General features: G+C 44.5%; 1 protein-coding gene and 1 long non-coding RNA gene across 4 annotated transcripts in view; both read right to left on the bottom strand.

Annotated features, from left to right (window-relative positions):
• The window catches only part of SALL4 (spalt like transcription factor 4), a 32,236-nt gene extending 14,013 nt beyond the window's left edge, over positions 1-18,223 (bottom strand). Inside the window, exon 1 of one of the 3 annotated variants that reach the window (XM_061631246.1) lies at positions 18,015-18,223. In XM_061631246.1, the coding sequence (XP_061487230.1) occupies positions 18,015-18,087 (73 nt within the window). In that variant the 5' untranslated portion in view covers positions 18,088-18,223. Of the gene's footprint in view, positions 1-16,879; positions 17,065-17,192; positions 17,784-18,014 lie in introns of those variants that run through there. The other 2 variants (XM_061631247.1, XM_061631248.1) reach the window with 2 other exon arrangements.
• Positions 8,531-9,608, bottom strand: LOC133387123 (uncharacterized). The gene is made up of 2 exons (XR_009763372.1): positions 9,514-9,608; positions 8,531-8,801 (listed from the first exon to the last, which is right to left on the bottom strand). It is a non-coding gene; the product is annotated as an uncharacterized LOC133387123 (long non-coding RNA).
• Positions 18,224-18,474: the final 251 nt, after the last annotated feature.

The raw sequence follows: 18,474 nt of genomic DNA, 5'->3' as shown, positions 1-18,474 counted from the left end.
ATCCCTCTCTCCCAATGCAAAATTCAATTGAGATGAAAAGATTGGCTGAATAGGCTATCTGACAATGGTTTTCCCACATTAAAAGTTAAAATAATCAATAGGGCCTCATGAGTAGGGAGAATTTATAATTTTATATGGTACTGGAATTTGACAAGACAATTAGCATTCTGGAAGCGTTTGATTTTTTTTAAATAAATAAATAAATCAACACCTGTCAGCATGGGGGAGGACAATTCCTCTCCCTCCTCCCTAGGAGCGTAGTCATTTGGAACCTAGGAGGGTCTTAGATCCCTTAGTTTTTTGAGAGCAGGGTCTTCATCAGGGTCCCTGCCTCCAGCGTCCTATGAGCCAATCAGCATGAAAAGGGAGTGTGTGAGTCACTGAGAAGAGTCTTCTAACATGCTTCCTTGTCCTTTCCTGCTGACTGGAGCTAACCAGAGTGAAAGGAGGCAAGGCGGCCACTGAGAAGACTCTTCTCAGTAGCTAACACTCTCCCCTTTCATGCTTAAAAAAAGGATGGGAGGGGGCATGGCTGTGACTATCACAGGGGACCATGCACTTCTGAATTTGCCACTGCACTACTGTTCCTCCCCACTTCAGCCAGCTGAAAGGCATCAGCACTGTTAATTTCTTATGTACTCACTCTCAGCTTTATAGGAACATAAAGCAGCCTTATACCGAGGCAGACCACTGGTCCATCTAGTAAGTTCAATATTATCTACCCTGACTGGCACCAATTCTCCTGTGTTTCAGGCAAGGGGTCTCTACCTGCTATAACTGGAGAAACTGGGACCTTCTGCATACAAACCAGATGATCTGCCACTGAGCTACTACCCTTCCCCAACTTCATCCGTTATCCTCCTTTGTTTTGTCAAAACCACCGCCTCCCCAGATATCAACTCTGTTCTTTTCATACAGTTCTAATGGCAAATATGAGCATACCTAACAGCATCTGCCCATCTCTCACCTGTAAGGTAGGTAACACAGAGAGAGAATGACTACATAAAAAAACATAAGAAGAGACTGCTGGATCAGGCCAGTGGCCCATCTAGTCCAGCTTCCTGTCCTCACAGTGGCCATCCAGATGCCCATAGGAAGCCCACAAGCAGATCCTGAGTGCAACAGCACTCTCCCCTCCTGCTGTTTCCAGCAACTGCCACAGTGGAGTTGCACCTTACATGGGGATTAGGTTCTAAAGTCAGCACGTAAGGCAAAAATCACCTATAGTCAAAATTACCCTTGGAAATCCCTTAAATTGCCCATAAAGTACAGTACAAAAAATACATAACTTCAAACACTAGAATCACAGTGTGGTGAGATGCTCACACTAGGAGAGGCATGAGGGAACTGAGACCAAAGGGGGAAACAGCAGATTCACATCTCCCATCTTATGCTTACTTCGGGCCATACGCTCATTGAGTGGAATGGCAGGCGGAATCGCCTGCACTATTTAATTTTCTTTTTTTGCCGAGCACATATAGTTGAATTCATGTTAAGTTAAAAGCATACATGACGCGACTCTACTGTATTCAGAAACAAACTGCCTCCAACAATGGAAGTAGAACATATCCCTCAGGTTAATAGCCATTGATAGTGTTATCCTCCATTAACCTGCTTAATCCTCTTTTAAAAGCCACCTGAGCTGGTGGCCATCACTACCTCCTTCTCAGTGGTGGCCCCCAAATTATGGAATGATCTTCTTGACAAGGTGCACCTGGTGCCAACACTGCTACCTTTTTGGTGCCAGGTCAAGACTTTCCTCTTCTCCCAGGTATTTTAGCATGTGTTATTAAATTGTTTTTAAAAATGTGTTTTAAAATTTGTTTATTTGTTTTTAATGTTTTTAATTGTTGTAAACCGCCTAGAGAGCTTTGGCTATGGGGCGGTATACAAATGTAATAAATAATAATAATAATAATAATAACAATACCTCTTGTGGGAGTGAATTCCATAGCTGAACTATGCGCTGTGTGAAGAAGTACTTCCATTTGTCTGTCCTGAATCTTCTAACATTCAGCCTCATTGGATGTCCACGAGTTCTAATGTTATGGGCTCCCTTTGGAAGGGTGTGATATAAATTCAATAATAAAGTAAAATAAATATGAGAGGGAGAAACTTTTCTCCATGAATCTTCTCCATACCATGCATAATTTTATACACTTCTTTTTATTTATTTATTTATTTATTTATTTATTTATTTATATCCCACTCTTCCTCCCAGCAGGAGCCCTTCTTACTCCTGCTGCTTACTCACCTTTTCTCTAAAATAAGAAACACCAAATGCTGTAAACTTTCCTCAAGGTAGAGCCCAAGGACTAGCCTAAGGTCACTCACCAATATTCATGGTTGAGTAGGGATTTGAACTCAGATCTCCTCAGCCCTGACCAAGACTCTAAGAACTACTCCACACTGGTTCTCAGCTTCCCTGTCCATATCACAGTTGACTTCAGCCTCAGACTAGCTGTGTGACAATCCCCACTCCCTTAAAAGTAAATGCTTATGATAGGAAGTCACCCTCTTGTCCTCTATTCCTTTCCACCAATGCCACCCCCAATTTACTTTCTTGCATTCCCAAATTTTTACTCTTTTCTTAACGATTACTACCCTTGCTTTGATGTTTGCTGGGGTCCCAATGAAACATCTCAGCAAGGGTTACAACAAAGCAAGAGTCACAGAAAAAATGGCACCTTCTTGTAGATAGCAGCCAGAAGTCAGCCAAGCAATCTATATCTGCTTCCTTTGCAGATATTCATTGGGTTTGAAATATCATTCTACAACAGTAGACAACAAAACATTTGTGAGGAATAGCAAGCAAGAGCCTTGTTTGTTTTTCTTTAAAATGGTTATGCTATTTTAAGTACTGAAGGTAAAATGTTAAGGTGTGTTTACCATCATGTTGTACAAAAGTATGTACAGTGTTTCCAACACCCACAATTATCTGCGGGCACTGAATCATTTATACCAATAAAACGTTTATGGAAGATGAGGTGGAAAGCATTAAGGCCTGCTGGAACAGGAAATTCATGCTTTTCTCCCCTCAAAAAAGAAGAAAAGAAAGGGAGATATGAACATGTTTTAATGCTAACACACAGAAAAATGGCTTCCCACACAGTGGTGGAAAAAGCAGGTATGAAAAATATTTCTTTGAACTACAGCAAGTAAAACCTGCAGAGGAATAGGATCTTGGCCTGGTTTGAAAAAAATCTCCTTCAAGAATAAATTTCTAGAGTTCATATTTAAGAAAATAGCAAAATAAGTTGTGCTGCAAACACTTGGTTTTTTAAACGATAATTTCACCCTAAGGTCGGTATTCAACTAAATGTTTATACTAGTGCAAGGGAATACACCCCTCTCCTCCCCCATGCCATCCTCAAATCTGCTCTGGAGCATTGGGGGGATTCCCCCAGAACCGATTTAGGGAGTGTGCAGGGGGAGGCGACGTTCCGTTGAGCAAGGAGAAATCCTTGTGCTGACTGAACAATCTTAGTCCTAAATGGAATACAACCCAAAGTATACACCAGGGATTTATTTATTATTTATTTTATTTATTAATTTTATGTCCCACCCTTCCTCCCAGAAGGAGCCCAGGGTGTCATGGGGAGCCTCTGACCCACGGGCCTACTTAAGCCCACCAGGCCTTGGAGGTTGGCTCACCAGGCTGTTTGGGGAGACCATAGCCACTTTTCCCACACCAGATGTTATTGCCAGTAGAAGCTGGTGGCTCCTATTCAGTGGGGCAGTGAATCTGCTCCGGGTTTTAGTCCTATCTTTCCACCAGCTTCAATTGATTATTGCCCTACATGACAAAAGAAAAAGGCACCAAATTCAAATAATGCCCGCTTTCTTAGGCAAAGGAAGAATCAGGAGTGCACTTACAAGTGACCTCCAGATTCTTCTTTAGAATTGCTAGCTTGAATTTAAGTTGACGTTACAAAGGCTCGAGTCATGCTTCCAAAGAGAGGGGGAGTTCATTTGGATCATCTGACATCAGGTGATTGACAGGTAGGCAGTGCTTCCCACCTGTCAAAGTGGTCCACAGGAACAGGGGATCTTAGGATGTGGCTCATGGTGTGGGAGGTGCCATGAAAGGGGGGGAAGTCTGTAGAAGAAGAGGGACCTGTAGAGCCCTCTGCTGGCATTGAAACAGAACCCTTGATGCTGGCCTTTGTTTCATGGGTCACTTAGTAACGTACACCTATGTTGTTTCCTTTATTTTCCTCCTACCTGGCCCACCAACCAGATTCTGTTCCCCACTACTGGTGTACAAGATTAACAAGGTAGGAGTAAATTAAACAAAACAACATTTGTGTACAAGTTATTAAGTGACCTACAACAGCCAGCTTCAAGGGGTCCATCCAATGGTGTCCTATTTTGATGCTGTTGGGGGGCTTCTGCTGTTCCCTTTTCTCCTATAGTGTTCCCCCATGGAACTTCACACATTGTCCCCAAATAGGCATGTCAGGGCCCAGCAAGAAAACAGAAAATAGGGCAACCCTGTGTTTTTTCCAGGCATTCACATAATTACCCCAACCCTCTGGGAAGGCTTTCAAGGGGACATGGGGAAACAGTAAACAGCACATCTCCCCCATGCTTCCATTAGCAGAGGACTCTACTGGATCAAAAGCCCTTCTACAGTGGAAGGACACTTCTGAATGCAACCCATCATAGAAGCTGCCTTATACCAAGTCAGACCACTGGTCCATCTAGCTCAGTACTGTCTACTCTGACTGGCAGTGGCTCTCCAGGGTTTCAGGCAGGAGTCTCTCCCAGTCCTGCCTGGAGATGCTGAGGACTGAACTTGAGACCTTCTGCATGCTAGGCAGGTGCTCTACCACTGAGCTTCCCCAAAGGAGGAACAGCCTATGACATCCCGGTATTCCCATCCAAGCACTAACCAGGCCTGACCCTCCTTAGCTTCCAAGATCAGACAAGATAAAGCATGTTCAGGATAGTACGGCCGTGGATTATCTTAGGTGGATCTCTTTTTCCAGCCACTTCCCCCCACCCCTAGAAATTTGAGATTGGCTGCATCTCAATATGGTGGGGTTTTTCCACATCATACAAACACACATATATTTTACAGGCACATCAAGTGCCCCATACATGACTTGTTGTACGAATTTAACTGAAGACAGTACAAAAGAGATCAGTATCATTACATCAATCCGGTAGCTTCATTGTACTCTTTTCGGTATCTGCTACAAACTTTTCATTTAGGCAAGCCTCCCCAGACACGCAAAAGCTGGCATACCTTTTAACCTGCAATTTTAGCTTAACTGCTGGTTTTAATTGTATTCTGAAGCTTTTACAGCTTTTTAACTTTAAAAAATGATTAAAAATATTAGTCAAACTGCTTACATTCAGTGACATTTAGTTAAATAAAATCAAAGAAAAATAAAAGATTATCATCCCTACATGGCAGAAGTGGAGACTTTCAACCGACACTTACTAACCTAAACATGCGAGTGGAAAAGTGTCTAGCAATAATCAACACAAAATTTGTTACCAGTTCCCGCCTCAACTGAGAAGCAGAAATTTCATGGTGCACCAGGGCAGATATGCTAGTAGAACAGCAGTGATCTCTTGCCAATTATTACCAGGCCAGAAGAGAAACAGTCAAGAGGGCAAGCTACTGAACAAGCTGCAGGTATTTCAGAACAGAAGAAAACAGTTGGCTGCTCAAACCAGAATATCAATGCAGATTTAGAATTGGAGGTGGCAGAGACGGCAATGACAAAGAACCAGTATGCTCTTCTCTGGTAGGGCACACGATCTCAGTGATACCAGATGGGGGGGCAGGAGAGAAAGAAAATGAAACAAGCCCTTATTTGTTTCTAGCGCACTGAAATGCCATTTGGGATGTTCACGTTACATTCAATAGAATGCGCAGAACAGCTGAGCTCTACAAACAACAAATCTTTCACACAAACACTTGTACATGTGGAGAGACAGCATGTTGAGGTGAACACAGGTGCAACCTAACAAGCCTATCGACAACTGCCCTTTTGCCCTTGAATGCAACCCTTTATTTTCTTCTATAGAAGTGAATAGCCCAACTGATTTCTGCTGGAGAAAGTTAATTTTGCCTGTCATATCAATAGACAGTCCATTATAGTCCTCTATATCCATGAACTTCCTTCCCCCTGGATTCAGTACATTTTTCTGATGACCAGCCATAGGCTTCTTTCATTTCTCATTATTGTATTAAAAGTTGAATTCCACAGAATAAAATACAATATAAGACATAAAAGCAGCAATAAAAGTATAATTAAAAATGAAAATAAATATTTAATGCAGACATACCATGGACCACCCAAATGTAGTTCGGAGACTACCAATGGTCCATCGACCACAGTTTGGGAACAGCTGGTCTGGAGAATTTGTCACCAGATTAAAGGCCAAGTGCTTATACACCATTACTTTAACACTCTATAGACAAGTGCAAGGTTCTTTACAGAAATGCGAACATAGAATTCAGCTATGCTGTATGGCAATCAGACCTCAGCTCACAGCTAAAGAACTGCGGGAGAAAGAATGCACACACAAGGCCCAACCCCACCTCTACGTTGGGAGTTTATAGCAGAACACACATTTCGACCTAGGCCTCAGACCAAGACATTTTAAACCCCATCGAAGAATAGGTTGTGTTCACTGTGATACTTCAGAAATGTTCTGTCTTAATGTCTTGTAAAACTTAATGAGTGCAGTGAGCTCAGCAGGGAAATTTATAGAGCAATCCTTACTTGCGTTACTCTGGGATGGAAGATAAGACATCACTACACTGGTAGAACAGCAGCCACAGCCAATGCATGTTCAGCCAGGGAGGGAAAATACAAACACAGTAGGAAAACAGGAGATACACCCCCAGTGTCCCTGAAAACACTGCTAGTGACTACCAATCAGGGACTGAGAAAAACAGTTGGAAAACAGCAGACATGTTGCCATCGTTCCTAGAATCACTGCCCATGACAACCAATCAGGGACTGTGTTAGCAATAACAGCTACATGCCACCCACAAATGGAGCAAGCCAGTAAACTCACAATGATGGAGACATGCCCCGAGATGAACCCACAAAAGATGCCACAGTGTATCTGGTCCAGTGGCACAGGTGGCAATGACCCTGCTATACAGTAACCTAGTGGCAAATTCAGAAGTGAAGGATCCCTTCATGATAGTCATGCCACACACCCTCACAGCCACACACCCGTCTATTATACAATAAAATGAGCTATCAGCCTCTTACTTTGGAGTTCTGTTGAGTGATGAATGCAGAACTAGGGCATTTCTTTTGGATGTTCAGCAAGAAGACAATGATAGCTTCCAGAAGACTCTTCTCAATGGCTAACATACTCCTCTTTCATGCTGATTGGGCCATGTGGCACTGGAGACATAGGGACCCTGCTTCCAAAAAAGTAAGGAGTCTACAACCCCCTTGCACCCCCGACAACTACACCTCTGCCACTTTTGCAAGTCCACCAGTATTCCCTGCAGGCAGGGATTCAAATCCCCTTATGTTCCTACCAAACACTGTTCTGTAAGCACAATGCAGAAACAGAAAGCAGCAGCAGATGCAGAACGCAGCATTCTGGCGCAGGACACCTACACAGGGCATACATCCGCCCTTCCAGGGCAAGAGTTCAAGACCCACACAGGGAGGGGGGAGGATAGATGATTTTGTGAAGTGGTCAAGGGGAGGGGAGTCTCCAGTGATTCACTCAATAGGGCAGAAGGTTGGGATGGAAGAGATGGGAGATTTGAGTCCTGCGGGAGGAGGGATGGGAACAGAAATATGGTTCCACTTGCCTTTTGTATGCCTGGCCAAACAAGAGAGTGAGAGAGAGAAGAAAAAAGCAGCCATGTTAAGGACAAAGAGAGGGAACCTGAATCCCCCTTGCAACCCCCATTGAGCAGTTCCCCACCTACAGTGGCACACAGCAATTGGACACATTGTGGGGCATTTGATTTCCCCCATCTCCAGCCTCACAAGTACCAGAACAGGCGGAAGCCCTGGCCTGGTGGAACAGCTTCCAGTTTACATATGGGGTTCCCAGATTCCAATCCTAGGTCCATCCCCACACTAGGAAATGTGAAAAGGGTAGAACCCCTCCACTCAGGCATAGCTGAGCCAGCCAGGAGCACCACTGCATAAGCTCTTAGCTTGGCTCCTGCATGGGCCAACCAGCTCTTTTGGCCCAGCTGTCCCCTGCAAGCCATACAACAGCCCCTTCCCCTCTACGTTGCCTGATAGGCCAGCCCTCGCAGATAGCATCCCAGTAGGAGTTACTACCCCCTCTCCCTCCTTCCCCATCCCAACCCCAAATGACACCCTGGCAAAAACACCCATCTCACATGCCCGCCAAGAGGCCAGGGAACCCGAGTGAGCAATAGAGGGTCCACGGCCCCCCACTCCAAGTTCATCAAGCTCACCACCCACTTCCATAGAGCCCTATCCCAAGGACAGATCCTGCTATGGTGGTGAAAGGGATCCTCATCTACCATGTTCTAGCAACAAAAAGATGACACATGCAGCAAAATTGCAGCCTTTATTGAAAAGCATCCATGATGGATGTGTGATGCTGCCACTGGCTTGAGAGGCAGGAGGACAGAAGTGGCAGTGTCCTTTATGGGACCAGCTCCATACTAGGAACACCTTCCCTTCCCCTGTTGGGTTAACTGTATATCGTGGAGCCTGCCTGGAACAAGCCCATAGAGGAACAGCTGGGAGTATCTTCAGCATGGAGTGAGCCTTCCTCCTGGTCTGTGCAGAACGGAGTGAATCCTGTACCTGTGGAAGAGCGGCCTATGGAAAGAAAGGGAAAACATAGAGCAGTGAGCAACCAGCAGCAGCTGCAGCACATAGTCTGAACCTAGATGCATGAACCGTACGTGCATGCAAGGCAGAAGAGAGGGTGGCGCCACCTGAGGCCTCACCCACTGCTCATGCCTCAGCCTCCCACACCCTGGAAGAGATTGCCGCAGCTGAGAGTCTATTTTCCTCTCCCCTCCACCCCACAGGGGTTCTAGTGAAACACTGTGAACGTAGGGGCTGTCCGCTGCTGGAGGAAGCATGCCTCTGAATACCAGTTGGCTTTGAATCACTCGTGGGGAGCATGCTGTTGCACTCAGGTGCCGTTTCTGGGCTTCAGGTTGGCTGTTGTGAGAACAGGATACTGGACTGGGTGGGCCTTTGTCCTGATCTAGCAGGGCTGTTCTTATGTTTGCTTTGCAGGATTGCAGCCCAGGCACATGGGGCCAAACTGAAGTGCTCATGAGCGTTTAAGTGCAGCAGCAACGGTTGGGACAGAGTGCCTGACCTTTGCCAAATGAATGCTTACCTGCATCTATGGATGAATGCCTCCCGTGCTGGGATACATTGCCCCCTGATTTTAATGAGTTAAAAAGGGGGGGTTTGCAGCAACAACATAGTTCAGACAAGACACAGTATGGGGTGGGAAGACCTGGAACAGTGTTACAGCAATCCTAGGACATGTCTTTCCACTTCCCTTGCTTACCAGTGTGTGGGGTGTTCTTTCCTGCTATTGAAGTGGAGCTTGGTGATGGGTGCTTGTGTCTGGAGTGCCAAGGTTACTTGAGGTACCTGTTTAGATTATACTAGAGAGGGAAGCATTAGCAATGTGTTCGTGCCCCGCGTGTGTTTCTGCAAGCAGGCTGTTTTATACCCAAGCGCCCTTTGTCCTCAAGAGTTCTCCTTTGTGAGCTCTGTCCACCAGCTGGGGTCAAACAGATATAACCCCCTCACTGCATGCAGGGATGGGGAAACCTCAGGCTCTCCATATGTGGTAATCAACAATAATGTGGAGTTTCGGGGATTCCTGCAGCCCTATGAGCATTTGATACATGGAGAAAACGCCCATGCTAAAGGACCAGAGCCGCGTGAATGAATGTTGCCATGCAAATCGCTCATATTGCAATGCTTGTTCTCTAAATCCTAGCAAATCTAACAGTCCTAATCTACACTTTTAGAAGTATGCCCTTGTTCACACTTTCTTTTTCTGCATTTATTTATTTAAAGCATTTATATACCGCTGAATCCTTTTCATTTCTAAGCAGATTTCAATGCTTCGATTGATGCCGGGGATTGAACCTGGGGCCTTCTGCATGCAAAGCAGATGTTCTCCCACTGAGCTGTGGCCCTTCCCTTCCAGAGACTCCAATTCTTAGTCTAGTGGCCAGACTATGAGCTTGGTTGCAATCCTACACATGGTGACGTGGAAGTAAATTTCCCTTGCAAAAGGAAGGGTTGTAGCTCAGTAGTAGAGCATCTGTTTTGCATGAGGAAGGTCCCTCAGCAACTCCAGGTGGAGCTGGGAATGTTCCCTGTTTGAAACCCTGGAGGGCAGCTGCTAGTCAGTATGTAGACAATACTGCACTAAATAGGCAAATAGTCTAAGGGTAAGGCAGCTTCCCAGGCTGATGAATTCCAAATCTCACCAGCCTCAAACAGCATGGACAATGATCAGGGATGATGGGAGTGAAGTCCAAGGGAGTAGGTTGGGGAAGGGGTCTATGACCCTCCTGTACCCCCAGACAACTACACGCCTGCTGCTATTGCAAGTCCATCAGTATTCCCTTCAGGCAGGGATTCAAATCCCCTTATGCTCCTGCCAAACACTGTTCTGCGAGCACAATGCACAAACAGGAAGCAGCAGCAGATGCACAACACAGTCCCACTACCCCCAGTTCAGGGCCAACATCTACCCATAACAGAACCAGTGGCTCAGTACCAGAGTTGCCATCCAGCAACATCTGGAGTGCCACAGGTTTCTCATCTCTGCCCAGTCACCTGAGTTCTGGTCTCCCCGTGTAGGGATTATATACAGTGGTAGTGTGCTTAGATCAGGTGCTGAGCTGCATCATAGCCTATGCTTGGGTATGAGTGAGGTGGTCGCCAATAAGCAGGGAAATTTTCTGCACCAGGTCCATGGCAGATGTAAACTTATACTATCAAAACAGGTGTGGCTGTAGAGTGAAAGGGCTTAGGATCCAGTGTAAGTGCACTCCTTCCTTGCGCTACCCTTGTCCCACTGAGCATCTCTGACCCATTTTAGCTGTTCTGCTGACATTATCCTCCATGGCAGTGGCATAATCTTAGTATTCTGCTGGCATAATGGGGCTTCCACAAAATCCAAAAGGCCCCCATCTGCCAGAACCTCTGCACCTTTAGACTCCAGGTAACAATGGATAGAAAGTAACTCCTACATGTGATAATGAGGTCTGCTGCAATACATCAGACCTCACTATTAAGCCCAAACCTGTGAAGTCTTTCCCAGCGGCCTTTGAAAACCAGATTTAAAATTTACTCAAGTGCTTACAAGAACTGGAATGATTAAATTAGTTATCAAGACCTCATGCTTCACATGCACACACCTTGGGCAGTATTCGAGTAACTTGTTCAATCAGTGCAAGGATTTCTGCTTGTGCAATGGAACTTGCCCCCCTCCCCTTGCATCCCCCCACATCTGCACGGGGATTTCCCCCAACCCTCCAGAGTAGATTTAGGGAGAGCATGGGGCGCACACAGTGAGAGGAGAGAGGAGCAAGTTCTGCTGTTCAAGTGGAAATCCTTGTGCTGACAGAATGAGTTAGTTGAATACCGCCCCTTGGCTTTTAAAAATTATCCACTACATTATAAATACTGATTCCAAAACAAGTCACCTTAGTGTATGACAGAGACAGCCAAAATTAAGCTCTATTTAATGCGGAGGGGGAGAACCATATTACCACCTTGAGCTCCTTGAAGAAAAGGCGAGATATCAATTGTAATAAATAAATACTAAAAAGAGTTAATTGTGATGGGGCTAATTCTGAAGTCTATTAACATTTACAAGCGTTTCAGCCAAATGAAGACAGAAATGAACATATTGCCAGCACCACTGGCAACTGTTCTAAAGAATTTCTCCAGTTCAGCTTCTCTCCCATTAATATGACAGGGCTTGGAGGGCTTTTTACAGTGGGGGCGAGAGGCTGTAAAACATTTCCAGTATTCCAATCATGAGTGAAGCTAACACCATAGATGCTCTCAGAGTTAGATCAATATCAATTAGTTACACATGTGGGCCGGTGACAACCTTTGTGTTCAACTGAAACAAACAAAAATTTAAATGCACAAGGCTCTTTGTTTTGCTTTCGGCAAAGTTAAAACACAACTCAGTCTGTCACAGGAGCTTGCAAGCACCACACCACATGTCAAACAGATGACAAAAACTATCATGTATTCAAAACTTTTGCACTGAATCAGAGAAAATAAAAATTACTAACAACTTTGTTTGGAGCTGGGCAGCGCAGTTCCAAGTATATTTACTTGCAAAGAAAACCCACAGAGTTCAACGGTACTTGTGCCTTAGAATAAGATTCTAAGTAGCCCATTACCATTTGAAGTAATTTTAGAAGGGCTTTGATAAAAGTTTTAAAAGGCCACTGAATGCTGACAAACTTCTTTTAAGAAAGTGTCCTTAGTAAACTGCTGGGCTTAAAGGTTTTGATTTTACTGGACGTATGTTCCAATGCAATTAACACAGAGATTAAAAAGAAGGCCAAAGAGAACTTATAATAGCGAAGACGCCCACTTCTGCAGAAGATTACATTTTTGTTGGCTTGAATTCAGTAAACTTGCATGCTTTCATTATCGGAGTGAACTGCCTTTTTTTGTTTGTTTAAAGCAGGAAAGAACAAAAGAAACTGCATTACACAAAAAAGAAAGTCACAACTGATGCGTTATCTATGCACAAGCCATACTTTGCCTATCCCAGCAATATTGGCCAATACTGCATTCCTGCCAGAAACGTTTGTTAAATACCACTACATCTGCCTATGCAAAATATTGCAAGGCCCATCAAGAGGTTCTTTTTATGTTGGGATGCAACACAAGTTTGAATGTGAAGATCAAAGAGAAACAAATAGTTACTCAATTGCTGCCCCCACCCACCACAACCAACAATACCCCTACATACCCAAGTACTGAAGGGGCATAGAGACACCCCCCCCTTCCCAGTATATTACTTGATGGCAACAGCTCACCCCCAGAAGAGAAATGGAAGAAAAGAGGAAGAAAGGAGTAGCAAGTCCTGGCTTCTAACCTTCTCCTAGGACCATTTCTGCTGCTGCTTCCACATTCAATTACTTCCACCAGCAAGTCCCCTCGGCTATAAACAAGGCAGCTCCCCACCACACTTAACACTAGTGCAGTGTTTAAGGCGAAGCTAAACAGCAGAAAACCCCGCTGCCAAGGTCAATTGCATGAGAGTCCTAATTGTAAGCTTGACATCAACTTACCACCCACAGCAGGCAAGAGGAGGCAAAGGTTAGAGCAGCAGCTCTGTCAAAAACATCACAGGCTGCCAGGTTTCGCAGAAAAGGCCCAATCACTACAACCAATACAGTGTTCTGCTCGCATTTAAGGGGGGGGGGAAGGCAGAGCGAGAAACCGAAGAACAAGGCACCATGCACTGCACCCCATGCTTTGCCTTTCCAGCAGCACTGCCAATCAGCCATTCGCCTGGTGCTTCATTTAAAACAGTTCATCTGCACAAGGCAAAGAACAGAGGGGAGATCTTAGTTGGGACTTTTCGAATAGTCTCTCCGTTGATCAGGTTTTAGCCCTGCAAATAAACTTACCACATTCCTATAAATGCTACATCTATCATCAAAGCAAATTTCAAAAGGACTCTTTTTATCAGGAGACATTTATTTTGCTTGATCCTTTCCATTTCTGCAAGTTGATACTTCAAAAAAAAAACCTACCAACCCTGCTTTGCCTTATTTTTTGTGGATATTCAGTTAATGCTTCTAAAGAGTTATTGCTGCAACAGGGAGAAACTGAAATGTGTCACCACAACTAGTGAAAGAAAATTACATTTTTTAAAAAAATCTGAAGGTATGGCACAAGGTATGGGTCTTTTATTCTAAATAATTTTTAAAAAATTCTACCTGGCCACTTTTGGAAAAAGAATTTGGCCTAAAAGCTGTTGTCAAGTACAACAGGAAGTTAAAATGCAGGGGGAAACGCCAATTTTCAGTATGCAATTACTGTTCTCAAGTAACCCACCTGCTATTTTTTGACCTGCTAATTGATCATCAGGTTAGCAGTAACTCCTCCAAAAAAAACCACCCACACACGTCACTGTTTTGAAGAAGGGGTTCTCAGCTTTGTAATTTTTTTTGTCTTGGTTTCTTTCCCTGAAGTCAAACATGGTAAAAGTGCTTGGTTTAATTACGCCTCCTTGCCATGCATACGCAGAAAATCTTTTGGTAAAAGATTATCAGAAAATTCTTATTTCCGTATTTAAAAATGCATAATATGGGCATATCCAAGGTCTTCTTGTGACTTTAAATGCTCAAGTCATGCACAAACTAAAACTGTTTTTGACACCTAATAACAGTGTTTCTGCTCCTTTTTTAAAAAAATGAACTTCCATGTCGACAAAGTTCTGCCTCACAATATGAAGAAAACTGAAGATCTACATTTATTTATCATGTTATTTCTCTGTCCTTTGGGAAAGCAGCTACATCCTCCGGTGTAGTAGGTAGAAAGGTCTGAGTTTAAATGTGGGACCCTCAGATCTAAATTCCTTTTCAGCTATGAAACCCACCAGATGGTGTCGGGGCAAATCAACCATATCCTATCCTATCCTACCTCACAGGGTTATTTGGTGGCTAAAGAGAGGAGGGCAGGTCACACTTGTACTAAGAAATAACATTCATCCTTGGGTTTCATTTCTCTCCAAACTCACTGCTAACACCCCCAAGCCCTCTCTGCCTCTGCAACTAATGATAACACTGCATGCATTTCACAAAGTGGACTCTAGTCCATGAAAAGCTATGCCATAGGAACACAGAAAGCTACCTTAACAGGAAGCCAGGCCACTGGTTCATCCCCTCTGAATTGTCAATACTGACTCACAGCAGCGCTCCAGAATTTCAAACAGGAGTCTCTTCCAGTCTTTACCTGGTGATGCCAGGGACTGGACATGAGACTTTTTGCATGCAAAGCACGTGCTGAGCCAAAGCTCTTCCCACAAGACTATTGTTCCTTTCCAAGGGAGAGTTGTGCTAGTTGATTATTTTGCAGTAACAGACTTAAAAGTCTTTCCTGACACCTTAAAAGGCAAGAGCCCTATTTCATCAGGGGATGATTCATCCGATGAAGTCTTCCTTGCCACCCAGTACCTCTGTCACAGTAAACTTTGTTGTCTTTTTAATGTTGCAGGAAAAAACACAATGAATAGCTACCCTTCTAAAACATAAGAAATAAAATAAGAAATTAGCACAGAGCAGCTTCCAGCCAATCTCTCTCTCTGTAGTTTCCTTTTGGAATTGAAAAAGACAGAAAAGTGTTATGGATTTCTCATCCAGGCACCAAACAGACTAAGACCCGTCTCACTTTACCCTAACAGCATCATGGGCTCATACAAGGGAGTTATTCAGAGAGTCGGCAGCAGGCATCCTGCGAGAACTTGAAGAGACTGGCTGCTCACGTATAATTTAACCTAACTCCACAAATCGGGGGGGGGGAGAAGATCTAAACACAGAGAGATATACCTAACTAAACTTTACTCTCAACTCTTGAAACCAATGGGCCTTAGTCAGTCATTTCTGTGGGTCTACTCCGAGTATGACTAAAACGCTGGCTTCAACCCAGAGAATCCATCACCGGCCAATAAAGACAAACTCGCATTTTCGATACCGACGATTCAAAGCAGGCAGCGTCCCCTGGGTGGCGCAAGAGAGCAACTGAACTGTCCCATGCACGCACTCTCGAGAAGTTACCTTCGAACAATTCTGCGCGATTTAAAAAGCGTGATGTTTTTACTAGATTGATAACACACTCAAGCGTTATTGAAAGCCTGGGGGGTTTCTCTCTCTCTCTCTCTCCCTCCCCCCCCCGCCATTTTCTTTACTAGCTAAGTTGCTCCTCAGCACTGGAATAAAATCCAGTAATGCTGAAAACTTAGTTGCTAACAAATGAGTCCTTTACAAAAAAAGGAGTGTGAAATGCTGATCAAATAAGAAATATTTGGAATCCAGGTGCCTGCAGCAGGAGAATGGTACATCCAAGTAATTTTCCGATTAGCCTCTTCTTTTTCTCCCCCCTCCCTCTTTTCCCCCAGAGCACACAACTCCAAGGGAGTTATTAACCCTTTTGTTTCAAGGCAGCCCCCGGAGGTGATTCTCCAGCTGCGGGCAGATTTACATGTGGAAACATCACCTCCAATCGCTCCCCCCCCTCGACTCCGCTCCATCCTAACCATATGCACAAAGGAAAAACAGTCATGCATTAAACATGGGATTTATTGCCTTCTGGTCAGCTTGCCGTTTTCCAAATCACCATTAACCGGACTCAACAATTGCACATTTGGACTCAAAAGAAAAGAGACGGAGACTCCGGGAGAAAAGCCCCAACCTCCTGCGGGTCGCAAATAGAATCGTCCCCCCCCCTAGCTTCCCAAATATACATTGTTATCGACCATTTCCAACAATTGTGGCGAGGGTGGGGGTTTACCGTGGGGTTTCTTTTGACTAGAACCCACATTACCTTCCCAAAAAGAGAGAACCCACTTTTTAAAGACTCCATCCCAAGGTTTTCATTAATCCTTGAAATTAAAAAAAAATCTATACGAGGGGCCTACAAATTAGCGAATGCATTAAGTTTTATATTTATAATATAGGCTCTAATTTTATTCTTAAAAGTCTAGGTTGCGCCTCCACTTGAATTAGAAAAGTTCAGGATCGCATCGATAAGTATCAAGATCTCTCTCCCCTCCCCAAATGCTTTACCCGTGTTTTTTTTTTTTAATAAATAAAGGAATCCTAAACCCAACTTTCCAGAGCACATAAAGCCAACCACATCCCTGTTGGTACCGGTGAGGATCCAAACAGAAGGGTCTCAACTCATCGCCCCATCCAGGAATTCAAAGCTCTCCAGTTCGCCTTCGAACTGCAACATCAGTTGCCCTTCTTTGAAATATATATATATCACACTTTCAATCACTGAAATCAGGGGAGGCAAAGCCAGCAATTTCTTTTTCGCTTTACATGTATATATAAAAGAAGAAGAAAAGTCATGAAACGCCAGCGGCAGGCGAGAAAGAAAGGAAAGGAAAAGGGGGAGAGGAGCAGTCTACAAGATTTTAAAAGATATCTCCCCCCACCCCAACACACCATATTAGCTCACCGGAGTTATTTTAGGAAGTCGGAAATCAAAGATGGCTGGAGGTCAGGCTACAAAAGGTCCCGAGTGATTGCGATCTCTCTCTCTCTCCACAAAGATAATTCCAAGTTTTTGGTTAACGAGAGAGGGCAGGGGAAGAACCCCGTCCAAATAAGGAAAGAGATTTCAGGGTGGGGAAAATATTTTTTTCACCCTTGCATTACAAAAGGTGTTCCTCTCGCCTAGTCCCCCTCCCCCTCCCAGAAATATTTCCGGAGGGGGTGTAGTTTAAGGAGTTACCTACTAGTACCATCCATGGGGATATCAAGATACGATTGTCCCACAACCCAGGGAGTGGAGGAGGGAGAAGAAAGGATGCTAAAGCGATCCTGGAGCCTCCATAGAAGAAAGTGCCCCCGGGGGGGCAGGTGGGGGAAGAAAGGTCACCCCCAAAAAAGTCTGAAGATTTTTGTTTAAAAAAATTAATAATATAAATATTGAGAGTTCCTTTCCCTGCTCCCTAAAGTAAAGGTGATCAGAAGCTGGATCCAATATGGATTGGGGGAGGGGGGAAACGGGACTCAACCTTGAATATTAAAAAATAATAAGAACAGCACACATCCAGTCTGCCCCAGCAATCGTTAGAAATAAGGGTGAGATAAAAGTGGTCCAGATTCGGAAAGGCTGACTCAAGATCGCGAACAGAATCTCAAGGCGCAACGCTGAGATAAAGAGCCACTCACACAAAAGCGACACCCCCCCCTCCGCATCCGATTCCCTAGCTGATTTCTTTTGCCCATCAATTAAAGTTAGCAATTGACCAGAGCTCCCTCGGTCTTGCCTTACCATTTGCTACATTTGGGGGTTGCTGCTCGTCCGAATTGATGTGTTGGGGCTTCGCCTGTTTGCGCCTCGACATGGTGCACACGCATCGGGAGCAAAATAGTAGCAATTATTTTCTTCTTCTTCACAACAAATTCCTAGAGTTGGGAAATTACTCCCATTGACCGGAATGCGCATGTCAGAGTAATTATGATTATCAATAATGCATTGCGATTTATCATGGGTCCCTGACAGCTGATTGGCCTGAGTCCAAGAGCTCACAGATTATTCAAATAAGGTCTATTGATCAGGGAGAAGAAGGGGACGCTGGGCATTGTAGTCTCGCACTGGCCGCAGGGCTTGCCCATGTGATTGAAGCGTGTACGCTGTACCCAGGCGCGCACACCCAGAGAGAGAGTTTAGCGAAGCGTTTTGGACTGGCGGATTGGATTATATTTCCCTGAAGGGAAGGGAGCGGGGGAAG

Source organism: Rhineura floridana, chromosome 6, assembly GCF_030035675.1.
Source record: "Rhineura floridana isolate rRhiFlo1 chromosome 6, rRhiFlo1.hap2, whole genome shotgun sequence".
NCBI classification, from domain to species: domain Eukaryota; kingdom Metazoa; phylum Chordata; class Lepidosauria; order Squamata; family Rhineuridae; genus Rhineura; species Rhineura floridana.
Note: the sequence above shows the minus strand (reverse complement) of the source record. Positions and strands in the feature narration are given on the sequence as shown.